Source organism: Halyomorpha halys, unplaced genomic scaffold (genome assembly GCF_000696795.3).
Source record: "Halyomorpha halys isolate HHAL.00 unplaced genomic scaffold, Hhal_1.1 Scaffold954.1, whole genome shotgun sequence".
In the NCBI taxonomy this organism is placed as follows: Eukaryota; Metazoa; Arthropoda; class Insecta; order Hemiptera; family Pentatomidae; genus Halyomorpha; species Halyomorpha halys.
In genome coordinates, this window is record NW_027110506.1 from 48,567 (window position 1) to 61,221 (window position 12,655).

Genomic DNA, 12,655 nt, shown 5'->3' on the forward strand with positions numbered 1-12,655 from the left:
TGTAATTATTCTTAGGGGACATATGTCCCACAATAAAGTTATTTTTTCATTTCATTCATTTCATATTAAAGCCCTTAGATCCTTGTGGAAGGGCATTTGTGTCCGATAGAGTAAGCCTATAGTTTAATAGGAAAGAAGGAGAAACCCAATGGATATTTGAGAAATATAATCACAGTTGTACTCAAATAGTGGTAGTTATCTGATCCAGAAAAAAGGTGCTTGCTCATTCAACTCTTTTAAAGTAGAGGATCAATTTCGGATTGATTGTTGAAGTGAAATTTCCTGGTAGAGATACTACCATGAATGTAAAGCCAACTAGACAATGGCTCTGATAGACGCTTCATGTGTCAGAGAACTCTTATTTAATCTTTATTCATTAAAACAATTAAAATTAAAATCTGTACCACTATAACTGGTCAGGGGTACAGCACTTTGTAAGGAAGTATTGTTACTTGACCAACAGTTGTGCAAGGAGGTGATTTGGTCAGAATTACGCTCAACTGCCAGATTTTTACTCAATTGAGGGTACCTAATTTGTGAGGCTAGATGGACCTCAGGAGGGCTCCAGAACCCAGTTTAACAGAAAACAATTTTCTGTCTAGCCGGATTCGAATCCGGGTCCTTGGAGTTTGTAATATCGCGCCTTACCACAGTGCCACCACACTCTCCATTAAAACAATACAGTTATTAATATTATCAAATACGAGGTGTAGATGGTTGGGGATGCAATCAAAATAAAAACACAAATAAGTTGATGTAACTTATTTAATCGTGCCAACGTTTCAGCCAGAATGTCTAGCCTTCATCAGGGCTAAGAACAGAACAAGATAACTACCAATGAATATAGAAAATAAAAATAAAATATAAACAGAATGACATAAAGTAAATAATTGTACAGAATACAATTAATAAAATTAAAGTGATAAAAGAAGTGGAAAAGAATTTTTTTTTATTTCCTGTATTGATTGGTTGTTATCTTGTCCTGTTCTTAGCCCTGATAAGGGCTAGAAATTCTAGCCGAAAAGTTGGCAGGATTAAATAAGTAACATCAACTTCTTTGTGTTTTATTTTGACCGCACCCCAACCATCTTCTCCTTGTATAAGTCATCCACGGTGAACTATCTCTCATAATAAAAATATCAAGTTTAAAGTTATTGCATTGACAAGAAACTAATGTTAATTAACATGATATCAATTGTGTTTGAATTAGGTATGCGACATCGACAGCAAAACATCGATGTTCAATATTGAAGTATCGATGTTTTTACCATCCATTTCAATGACATAAGGTCTGTTTCAACAACAACTTCTGATTATCCAGAACTGCACAGAGTATGAGCAATATAGGGTTTGGGAGGGGAAAAACATTTACTAGACATGCTACGGACGTCAGAAGTGGTTGCTGGAACTAAGAATGCTACTTCGACAACAAAATACATCGATGTTATAAAATATACATGTTCATTATTAAAATATCGATGCTACAGAACATTGCCAAAGATACGTCGATGGTTTTGTACAACCATTTCAGCAACATAAGGTCTGTTCCAACGACTTTTGGGCCCTGTTTCATGATAAAGTACAAAGTAATACTATTAGTCTTGTAGATTCATCTTAATTTAATTATGCAGACTTGTACAATAGTAACTTGTACTTTAGTATTTTTTAATTCGTGTAATATCACTAATAGTCATCCTTATCATGAAAAAAATAAGTATTAGTATTATTACCACACTAGTTTATACTCTTGTACTATGAACTAATAATATTAGCTTTCATTGTGAAACAGGGCCCTGATTATCCAAGGAGGATTCACAGTGTAAGGTTGGGGAAGGAAAAACACACTATGCATGCTCCCAACAGTCATTAGTGGTTGTAGGAACTAATAAAGAGACATTGATGTTTTAAAATATCAATGTTCAATATTAAAACATCATTTCTTACAGCTAGGGATGAGGGGGCCATCATCAGCCATCTTATGTCAGGACATTGAGCACCAAACCATTCTCCTCCCTTTAGGTATTAAATTTCATTCTGTTTGAAATTATATATTAGCATTATGTGATAACAAAAAATGTCTCTCAATTTATATAATAGAACTCTCTCGACAGACAAAAAGGCTCCTGGTCATAATGCACATAAGGGCCTTTATAACTATTTTCATTGTTAGGATTTAGAGTGCAATAGGTATCTTTCCTGTATTGTTTTAAGCTGATACATAATGAGAGCATTCTTCAAAAATATACCAAATTGAAAAAATTGTACTAAGAGATCCAAAGAATTAGGTCTTCTATTTTTAAAAATACAAAATTCCATTTATTTATTTTCTAAAATATTTACATAATTTTAAAACCTGAAATTTTTGAAAATAATAGTCACTTTTTCAAGGACATGGCATGGAATGTGACACAAAATTGTCACAAAGACTTCAAAAGCGTATTGTATTAAGTGACAAGTAGTAGTAGTTGTATGTAACAATTCGAAAGTAAAAAAATATTCAACTTTTAAAATTATGTATATATTTCAGAAAGTAAATGTAATTTTGAAAAAAATAAAATAAAATAAATAGAAACCTTAGATTTGGGATTAACCCTCAACCTTATGATAGTGGTAATTAAAAAACAACATGAATTTTACTCAACAAATAATAATATTTTTCATCTATATGGCATTAATAAACATTGATTTAATTAAAAAACAAAAAAAAAATTATAATAAATAGTTTTAAACAGATCAACTTACATCTACATATCACATCTTTCAATGTAAATGAATATAATATGTAAAATAATTCATAATAAATATAAATAGTTATATTATTAATAAGTAATTTATCATCTGACATTGAAATTTGGTAGGTAAAATATACAGTAATACATAACCTGGTTACATATACAAAATAATAATAATAATAATATATAATATTGCAAAAAAGAAACCATGTGCAAAAGCACAATCTTTTTTTTTTTTTTTTTAATAATATTGAATAAATTAATAAAAATAACCCATCAATTGGCAAATGGATTTAAATTCTTGTCGTAATCATCAGCCTCATTATCTTGTTCTCCTTCAAAAGGATTTAAAGTTTCCTCATTAAAAGGGTTAGTTGGATCATCGGCAAATGGGTTAGTAGAATCATCTTCATCACCGAAAGGATTAGCTGAAGTGACCGCAGATGTGATTCTTTCATCTCTCCCTCTGATTTCAGGCACATCGTTTCTAGGGATGTACTCATCCTGGTACCTCAAGTTCGATGCTAAGAGAGTTTTTGTATCCTCAACCTTCCAATCTCTTTTTGTATGGTATGAATCTTTACTAGAGCGTGACTGAACTGTTTTTAGGGAGAAAAAATAAAACAAGTTATATTTCATACATTTAAAAGAAAATAATTTAGAAATTAAAATAGTAACAAAATCCAATTAAATAAAATAATATTAAATAGCAATCATTAATCACAAACTATTTATAGCTAACTACCAAATCAGATTTTTTGTATTTTTTGCATAAAGAACGTGATTGAATTGAAGATTTCTTCTAATTACTTGAGTAACAAAAATAGTTACTAAAAAAATTGTAAGAAAAAAGTAGAAAAAATTGTCTGATTAACTGAATGCTTAAAAACAGAAATAATTATATTTATTGATTGTTCCTTAGCTTCTATTTTTTTAAAAACTAGATTGAAATCAGTCAACAGTTAAACAAATAATCTGCATAATTATAACAAATTATTTTCTAAAAGAAACATTTTTATTAAGTTAATATATTAGATAAATAGATAATAAATTAAAAACAAACCTTCTTCAACTCTCTGCCGAGAGTACTTATCATTTACTGAAGACTTGTTTGGCAGGAGATTTGTTTCAATATTTGTCACTGCAAAAAAGGAAAACATTTTTAAAACCAAATATATACTTTGTTACTTTCCAATATTGTACATAAATAATTAAAAAAATACATCAACATAAATTTATTATTGGTAGATTTTTTTTTTATTTGCTATTTTTGTGCAGAAAAGCTGAAATGAAATAAGTAGCTACACAAATGTGGAAATGGAAAAACTAAGAGATATATGTTAAAATTATTATTAAATATTTTATTTATTTACATATTAAGGTGCCAAATCAATATTGTACCATACGAACATCATTATTAACTTTTGCAAGAATGTATTACTTACTTGAAGATCCACCAGAGACACTGCTCATCTTTCGTAACACAACCTTTCCTAAATAATCTGCAGCCAATGAAAAACCATCTTCAGCTCCTTCCAACTGGCTATGAAATACTTCTTGTAAGTTCCTGTTCTCTTCCTGACAAAAAATAAATTATTCAATATAATACAAAATAATTCTGACATGAAATATATTATACGAGGAGAAAATGGTTGGGGGTAGCGGTCAAAATATAACACAAATAAGTTGAAGTAACTTATTTAATCGTGCCAATGTTCCGGCCAGAATTTCTAGCCTTCATCAGGGCTAAGAACAGTACAAGATAACAACCAATGAATACAGAAAATAAAAAATAAAATATAAACAGAATGACATAAATAAATAATTGTACAGAATGGAATTAATAAAATTAAAGTGATGAAAGAAGTGGAAAATAAAATGTATACATAGGTACTTGAAAAAAGTAGGTAATATAACATAATTAAGGAAATAAAATAAAAAATTGAAGTTAAGAAAGAAATATGAATATTTTAGTTTATTAATAAATTAAAATTATGGAAACAAAAAATAAAATTGAGAGAAAGAAAATATATATAACCATAATATTAGATGAAGAAGCAAAATATAAGTTAAGTTTAACAAAAGAAATGATTAGAAAAAAAAAAATTGAAAATTTACTGTGTGTTCCTGTTGTAACGATAAAGATGAATCTTTAGATACGCTCTTTATTTGTCAAAACAACAATATTTACACTTGAACATAGAACAAAACATTCATAATTATTATCAACAGAAATATTCAGTTTTGTTTAGACAACGAAAAAAACACCTAGTTCATCATTATTAATTATTAGTAATTGATCATATGGCGAAAGGTTTTGAATGGGTTTGCCACTAAAACAAATGTAAAATAATGAAACATTAAGTGAATTATAAATAAAAATAAATTTGAAATAAATATACTAGGGAAATAAAAATTTTGACAGTGGCAAACCCATTTCAAACAGTCTCTTTGCTAATCATATAATCTTACCACCATAAAAACCACAATAATAATATATGGTGAACATAACTAATAATGTGGGTAAGAGAATTATTGGTATTCATATGTTGTTATCTTGTTCAGTTCTTAGCCCTGATGAAGTCTAGAAATCCTGGCCGAAATATTGGCACGATTAAATAAGTTACTTCAACTTATTTGTCTTATATTTTGACAGCACCCCCAACCATCTTCTCCTCGTATAAGTCATCCACGGTCAACTATCTCTCATGATTATGAAATATATTAGGTATAGGAAAAATTAATACTGAACTGAAACATAATTATATTAGACTAACTTAAATATTCATAAATAAATACAATTTGGATAACATCTGGTGCCATAACAGAATGAGAATAGATTTCTACTAAACATTGGACAAGGATATTGTCAACAACAAAAGAGCAATCCACTTTTGGGGGATTGTTTCTACTACAGTTGACTTCAGTAGATTTCTACCTTCTATTTTCACAATGTCATGTCAATACTGGGAGAGTGTTAAATGAGATGCCATTTTAGAGATCATTTTCATAAAAATCTGCTGATATTCCAGTTTCAAGATCAGATATATTATCCTCCCATCAACCCTTTGACCTACCAATTTTCTTTATGTCAAACTGAATATTCATTAGTACTGGCTGAAACTTCTATTTTCAAAACTTTATTCCCTATTTATTTTATAAATATATATTTTTTTAAAATAAATTAAAAATAATTCAGATTATAAAAAATAAATTAATAATTATACTTCAATGTTACCTGTGCTTTTATAGCACTTATTGTTTGCTTATTTCTTTCTAAGCAAGGAGGACATTCATCATCATTTTCAGCATAGCTCTGAACGCAGCTAAAACATTTTTAATGATGATATTAATGAAGTTTAATGGTTACTTTTAGGATGTTATTAAAAAAAAAAATGTATATTCCAATTCAAATACTAATAACCCTAGTTACTTACTGTTGATGAAATGAGTGCTGACACAGGAAATGTACAGATGGTAACTCCAATTGTTTCTTGCACAGACCACATCGTGAACCTTGAAAAATCACTGGTCTGAAAAAAAAATAAAAATATAGAGCAATAATTTTAAAAAAGATAACTTTTATACAATTCATATTTCTAAAAAGAAAGTAATATAATCGAGAAAAAATAGTAATATAAGAGAAGAAAAGACAGAGCTATTTCACCTCAATTTTTTATTACTTTAATGAAAAATATATCTAGTCGCTAGTCAAAATTGGTGAGTCTGCCAACCATAGTTAGGAGGAATAAAAAATGGTGGGTGTTGCAAAACGTTAAAAAAAAAATCATTTGAAGCTATTTATCTTTAAAAATACCTACAACACAAAAAACCTAATAGAACATGCTTTTAAAGAAGAGTAAATTTACTAACATATGAGCTCTAAAAGAGATATTTACATTTAATAGTTCCCGAGACTTTTTTAAAATGCAACATTTCATAAAAAATGCACAGAAAAATCATTTGATGAATTTATTTTGGGAAATCTATATCTCAAAAACCATTAGATGTACAGATGGCTATTAGTACTAAAATTAAAGCTAGATTAATATACTGTAAAGTGGTTTAAGACATTTATTTTTGTAGAAGTAGTAGTTTTAATAATGCTGGCAAATTTATCTATAAATATGGAAAATAAAAATGGTTTAGTCATCTCTAAGGAAATTAACTGTGATAAATATTTAGAAAACTGATTAAAAAATAAGTTTTCTACACATGCCCTTGCAATGAATAAAACATATTTAGATAATATAAATTACACTTTGTGTGGAATTTTACAATAAAAATAATTATTAACGAGATAGATGGCCAACTCTAACAAGCACTAAAGATTAACGGAAAAGGGTACTATCAATATTGGTTAAAATTGAAGTACTATACTTGGTTTTAAATTCATCAATACTCTTCTTCACTTCTTTTGTTTCACCATCATATTTTTCAATGTTGGCCGTTTGCTCATTTTTTTTTTCTAATTCTGCTTCAATCACTTTCTTTAGGTAAGGCCTGACGTTTCCAATTTTAACAGAAGAATTGCTAAGAGCTTCAATAACTAAGATTGGCGGAAGAAGCTTATTTCTTTCTGAAATTTTCATTTAGATTAAAATAAAAAAATTATAAACCAAAAATATTAAAAACAAGAATTCTAGTTAATAATTGAGAAAAATTATGATGGTCAAAAGTGGTCATTGGAACATGCCAATCAGTATCAACAAATGTTATTTTAAAACAAAACAATTTAAGTTTTTAATTTTTTATTTGAAGGTTTCTCCCCTCTACCCTATAACCTAACAAGAATTCCAATATTAACGATAAAACTGTAATACCAATAACTTGGAGAATCTCTGATAATTCTTTAGACGGGACAGGATGTTGACTAGAGAGAGCCCATAATGCCTGGATCCATAAACCAGGTTTTTGATGTTCAAATCTTCTGCAACACACTACAACTGCATTGTAATCCCCAGCTGTAATGTGATATTTCAAAATCGACTCATACCTAGAACAGAATAAAAGTAGTATTTAATATTTTCACATAAAAAATACCATACCATCAAAATTGTTTATTCCATTAACTTTAACTTAAAAGAAGTTTGCAATAATAAATGATCTAAATATAGCTTTTCAGGATTTTGTTTAATTTATACATTTTGTGTTTAAATTAAATTTGGTACTGTCGAATCCAAAAATGTGATTTTTAATTTTTTTAATTATGCATAGTTTGTGATGAAACTTCAATGGTGATATAGAGAATAGGGTAGAGTCCTGGATAATGTAGATAGTTTCAATAGAAATAATAAATTTGAAAAACTGAGGCGCAAGACAGAAAAATAAGCTTTAAAGATATTATCTATTTTTAAGATTATTTCTGTTAGCCTTGATACACTTATTCCCAGCTCTTAACAAGCTTTTATCTCTTGTTTGAAGACATTTTTTGGCTTTGAATAATTGGCTTCAGAATTGAACATTTTACATTATTTTGTATTTTAAAAATGGATTTTTTTTTTTAGTATTTATAACTGCAACAATAGGTAACTTGAACCATTACCACACCAGGTTGTGTATTTAATTTAATTAAATTAACTGCATAATTTTTATTTTTTTCTTATTAATCTTTAATATTAGTATCAGTAAATGTGACTTTAAAACAAAACATTAAAGTTTTGTTTTTTAAATTTAAAATTTAGTTTCACACATATATGTGCATATGTTTAATGGTAAAGTCCATCACAAATAAATCTCAGTAAGTAAATGTGATGATTACATTAAATTAGTTAATAAATAATATTTTTAAAAAACCTGTACCACTTAGTCCAACGAGGGTTTTGGTAAGGAGGTACTATTTCTATAACAACAGTTGTGCAAGAAATTTGGTCAATATCATGCTCAGCCCCCCAATTAATAGTAGCCAATTTACAGAGGCTGGATGTACCCTAGTGTTAAATCATGGCTGATATAACAGAATAATAATTACCTGTCATAGCCAGATAAAAATACCTAGCTTGGGAGAAAGAAACACACACTGCCTTACTCACTGAGCTATCCCTCTTCTCCAGTAATAGATAATTAATTATTCTAATTGATTATTAATCAATTAATTTAAGAGGCAGAGTGTGGCCCAGGAGGGCTCCCTAACCCACAGTATCAACCCATGTCATTTAACAGAATAAATAATCATCTGTCACATCTGGATTCAAATCCAGGCTTGGGAGAAAGGAGAATATCGCTGAGCTACCTCTCATATAAACAAAGTCAATATAATGTTAATTTAAGCTTTTTATCTGATAATAAGTTATTTAATTCAAATAATATGTAGTTTAAAACAACAGGTAATTATTTTAACAAAAATATTTAAATATTTCATAGAGAATAACTGAATAGCACCTCACACTCTATATATGAATATGAATAGCAACTCACATTTTATTTTGTTCATACAAGAAAAGAAGTCCTTTCTTGAAATTAGCATATTTGCAAAGAATAAGTGCCTGAAGTTTATCGACAGGTGAATCTTGAGATTCAAGAAGATGCATGATTTTTTGTTCAAGCTTTGGGTCATTTTGATTTCCCCATATTTGCAAGTAATGTTCCAATAAAGTGGTGTAAACCTGAGGGCTCCATTTCATAGGAGTCTGGACAAATAAAATAAAATTTGATATTATATTGCTTAGAAAAAGTTAATATTATTATTTTAAAATGTATAAGGTTGGAAACAAAGTATCTACAGAAAACAGATTTTAGTTAAGTATAATAAGACTCAATTAACGTTTACTCATAACTCAAAGAGGAATAACACCATATTAAAATGCAAGATATATTTGAAGATAATATTCGACAATCAAAATAAAAAATTGTTTACAATGTACAAAGTAAACATAAAAACCGTAAAAACTTTCTTTCCAACCTTATACCTACATATATATATGAACCTAAATACTAATAAAACTTTGATTTTTTTCCCCCTCCACTTGTTTAATACTATAATCAGTGAGGTTTACAAAGGCAGATGAGCCGAGCGTGGAATTGGAGGGGTGGGTAACTGAGCTTATGAATCTGATAGTGCTGGTCCCTCAAGCTTCTGCCTTCCTAAACCTCACTGAATATAAGTGGATAGAATTTACCTAACAAGAATGATGGGGATTTTCAATTATCACTTCTAAAGATTCTAAAATATAATCAATAAGGAGTTTTAATAGCTGAACATTAATTATTTTTAGGAATCTCCAGAACAAACTTTATTTTTATTATAAATGTAGTTATACTAGTAATAATACAATTATAAAAATAATATAAAATTTAAGTTATATAAATAATTATTATATAAATGACTATTAAATCAATTAATTATATATACACTTCCTTCAATGAAGACACTACTGAAATTTAACAATACATTTTCCACAATAAATTATATCGAGATGCTTGAGCCCACCCAAAAGATACAAGAAGACATTAATAGTATTAAGACATGGGCACTAAACCTCTCCCTTGTTTCCTCCATTACTTTACCCCAATAATCAACCAATTAATTTCTACTCCACTGTAACCAATCTCGGAGTCATCTCTGATCAGCAACTCTCCTAGAATAATCATATTTCCCAGATAACCATAAATCTATAACACAACTTAAACAATTCCTAAGATTCCCTGAGTCCACTCCTTAGAATACCCGTCAGTTTCTGGTCTCCTCTCTCATTTTTCTCCACTTCAACTACGATTGCATGGTCTACAGAGGGCTATCTGCTGGGCTAGAGATGAGACTGAGAAACAAAAATGGCTTCATAAGATTTATTTTACGATTTCCTAGGCACTCTCATTTCTCCTGTAGGTATACCGAGTTGAAGTGGTTTCATCCTACTTCACAACAGTAATATCTCTTAGATGCTTTTCTCTTCCAAGTCAGTAAAACAAAAAATCCAACTAAATCCTAGTACAACTGTTTCCTCGCGCTACGTTCATATTTTAATTTTTTGAAAGAGATATAAAATTATTGTTACTTAAAAGATCAAATGTTCCTTTCCCATCCTTTTAAGTATTACTGGTTGTGGTAAATATAATTTATTTTCTTATATATATACAAATAATTGACCGTATAATTTCAACTTATGAAGAAGATGGTCAGGGTTGCGGTCAAAAGAGAAACAGAAATCGTTTAGTAGACCTAAACCTTGACTATCTTCTTCATAATTTATTTATTATTATTTTTTTTTTTTACTTTTCATCTATGTGACCCTTTAAACTTTATTTTAAGACTTTTTAAATCAGTTTTTAGAGTGAATGGCCCCAATAGGTTGTTGCATGTAACATACTTTAGAACAATTTGGAACCAACATGATTCTTCTAATAAAACACATGTTTCTCCAGTAGATTAAAGGAACTATTTAGAGAAGGGGTAAAAATATTCCAAGTAATAATTTTAAAGTGCTCGATAGCATGTAAAGCACAACTTACTTTGGCCATTTTCAGACTTATATTACTTTTACAATCCTCCCACACAAAACAAACAATTACTAATAATGAAATGCTTTTACCTGAATAAGATGTTCCAAAAAATCAACCAACTTTTCAGAATTATTTAAAAAGTAGTGAATAAAGTCTTCAGGAGAAGATCTTTGTACTTGCTTGGTATAGCCATCCAACATACTCTAAAACATCAAGTCATAAATATAAAATTCATTTATAAGAAAGATTTAAAACATAAAAACAATTTGTTTAAATATTAGATAGGAGTATTTAATCTCACCAGGTGATTAAGATAGCAACATCATTGGAATTTGTTCGTTAGAATGGAATAAAAATAGGCTAGGATATAAAATATAGTATATTACTATATCATAACAAAGGTGGATGGATCATTTTAAGCACTTTAAGTCATTGTAAAATAAGATTGGGTATTTATGAAGAATATAACCAATTTTTTAATAATACTAGGTATTTAGAGAAAAGTAATAATCAATTGTTGAATAATACTTGCTATTTTGGGGAAACATAATAACCAATTGTTGAATAATAATTAATTATTTAGGGAAAATGTAATGACCAATTGTTGAATAATACTTGATATTTAGGGAAAAGTGATAAACAATTGTTGAATAATATTTGTTATTTAGAGAAAAGTAATAAGCGATTGATAAATAATATTTAGTATTAGTGACAACGTAATAGCCAATTAATTTGTTATCATCGTCTGATTTTTTTTTCATAAATTTTAAAACTCTACTGTAGTTTTTAAGATTACAAATTAAGTTACGGGTTACAGACGTAATCGTGTATAAAAGATGGAGACATATCCCTGAAACTTTCTAGAAGGGAAAATACATGGATTAAGAACCTTTGTGTTTTTAGTAGTTAAAATCTGACTTTAAGGCAACAGTAGATTTAAAAAAATTAATAATAACCAATTGTTGGATAATATTTGATATTCAGGGATAAATTAGTAACCTATTGCAACTGGAACAAGTGAGGCTAATTCTATGGTAGATTGTAGATTTTTTACTTAGATTTGGATTGTACTAATAGGTTACTAAATTAATGTATTTAATCTTTGTACGGAAAAATAATACTAAATGTAAAAAACTAAAGTTGTGCTGAATCCCTAATATAATAAAATCTGGGAAATGTCCACACTAATCAGCTAGTCTACTAAGAAAATTCTTAAATCTAGTTCAAAATCGTAATAAATAGAACACTAAACTTGGTCTTAACAGAAAATATGTAGGATGTCAGAAAAGAGGGAGTTCAGACACTTCCTACATCAACCTTGATTTGACACCAGACAGGAGATAAAATCACAATGTCAGAGCACAATACTGTCTCCAAAACACAACTAAGTAAAAAATCAAATACTGTACCACACAGCTTCATTGCAAGTATTGGTTCAGTGATTATGCATTATTTTTTCTCTGGTGAAAAACAGCAGAAAATAA

General features: G+C 28.7%; 1 protein-coding gene across 1 annotated transcript in view; it reads right to left on the reverse strand.

Moving 5' to 3' along the window:
• Positions 1-2,664: 2,664 nt before the first annotated feature.
• Vps11 (vacuolar protein sorting 11) overlaps positions 2,665-12,655 on the reverse strand; it is a 20,828-nt gene continuing 10,837 nt past the window's right edge. The window contains exons 13-21 of the mRNA XM_014431244.3: positions 11,261-11,374; positions 9,150-9,361; positions 7,556-7,728; positions 7,113-7,311; positions 6,170-6,265; positions 5,971-6,058; positions 4,178-4,310; positions 3,796-3,873; positions 2,665-3,331 (exon numbers count right to left, since the gene is read on the reverse strand). Of these exons, the coding sequence (XP_014286730.1) occupies positions 3,009-3,331; positions 3,796-3,873; positions 4,178-4,310; positions 5,971-6,058; positions 6,170-6,265; positions 7,113-7,311; positions 7,556-7,728; positions 9,150-9,361; positions 11,261-11,374 (1,416 nt within the window). The 3' untranslated portion in view covers positions 2,665-3,008. The remainder of the gene's footprint in view (positions 3,332-3,795; positions 3,874-4,177; positions 4,311-5,970; positions 6,059-6,169; positions 6,266-7,112; positions 7,312-7,555; positions 7,729-9,149; positions 9,362-11,260; positions 11,375-12,655) is intronic.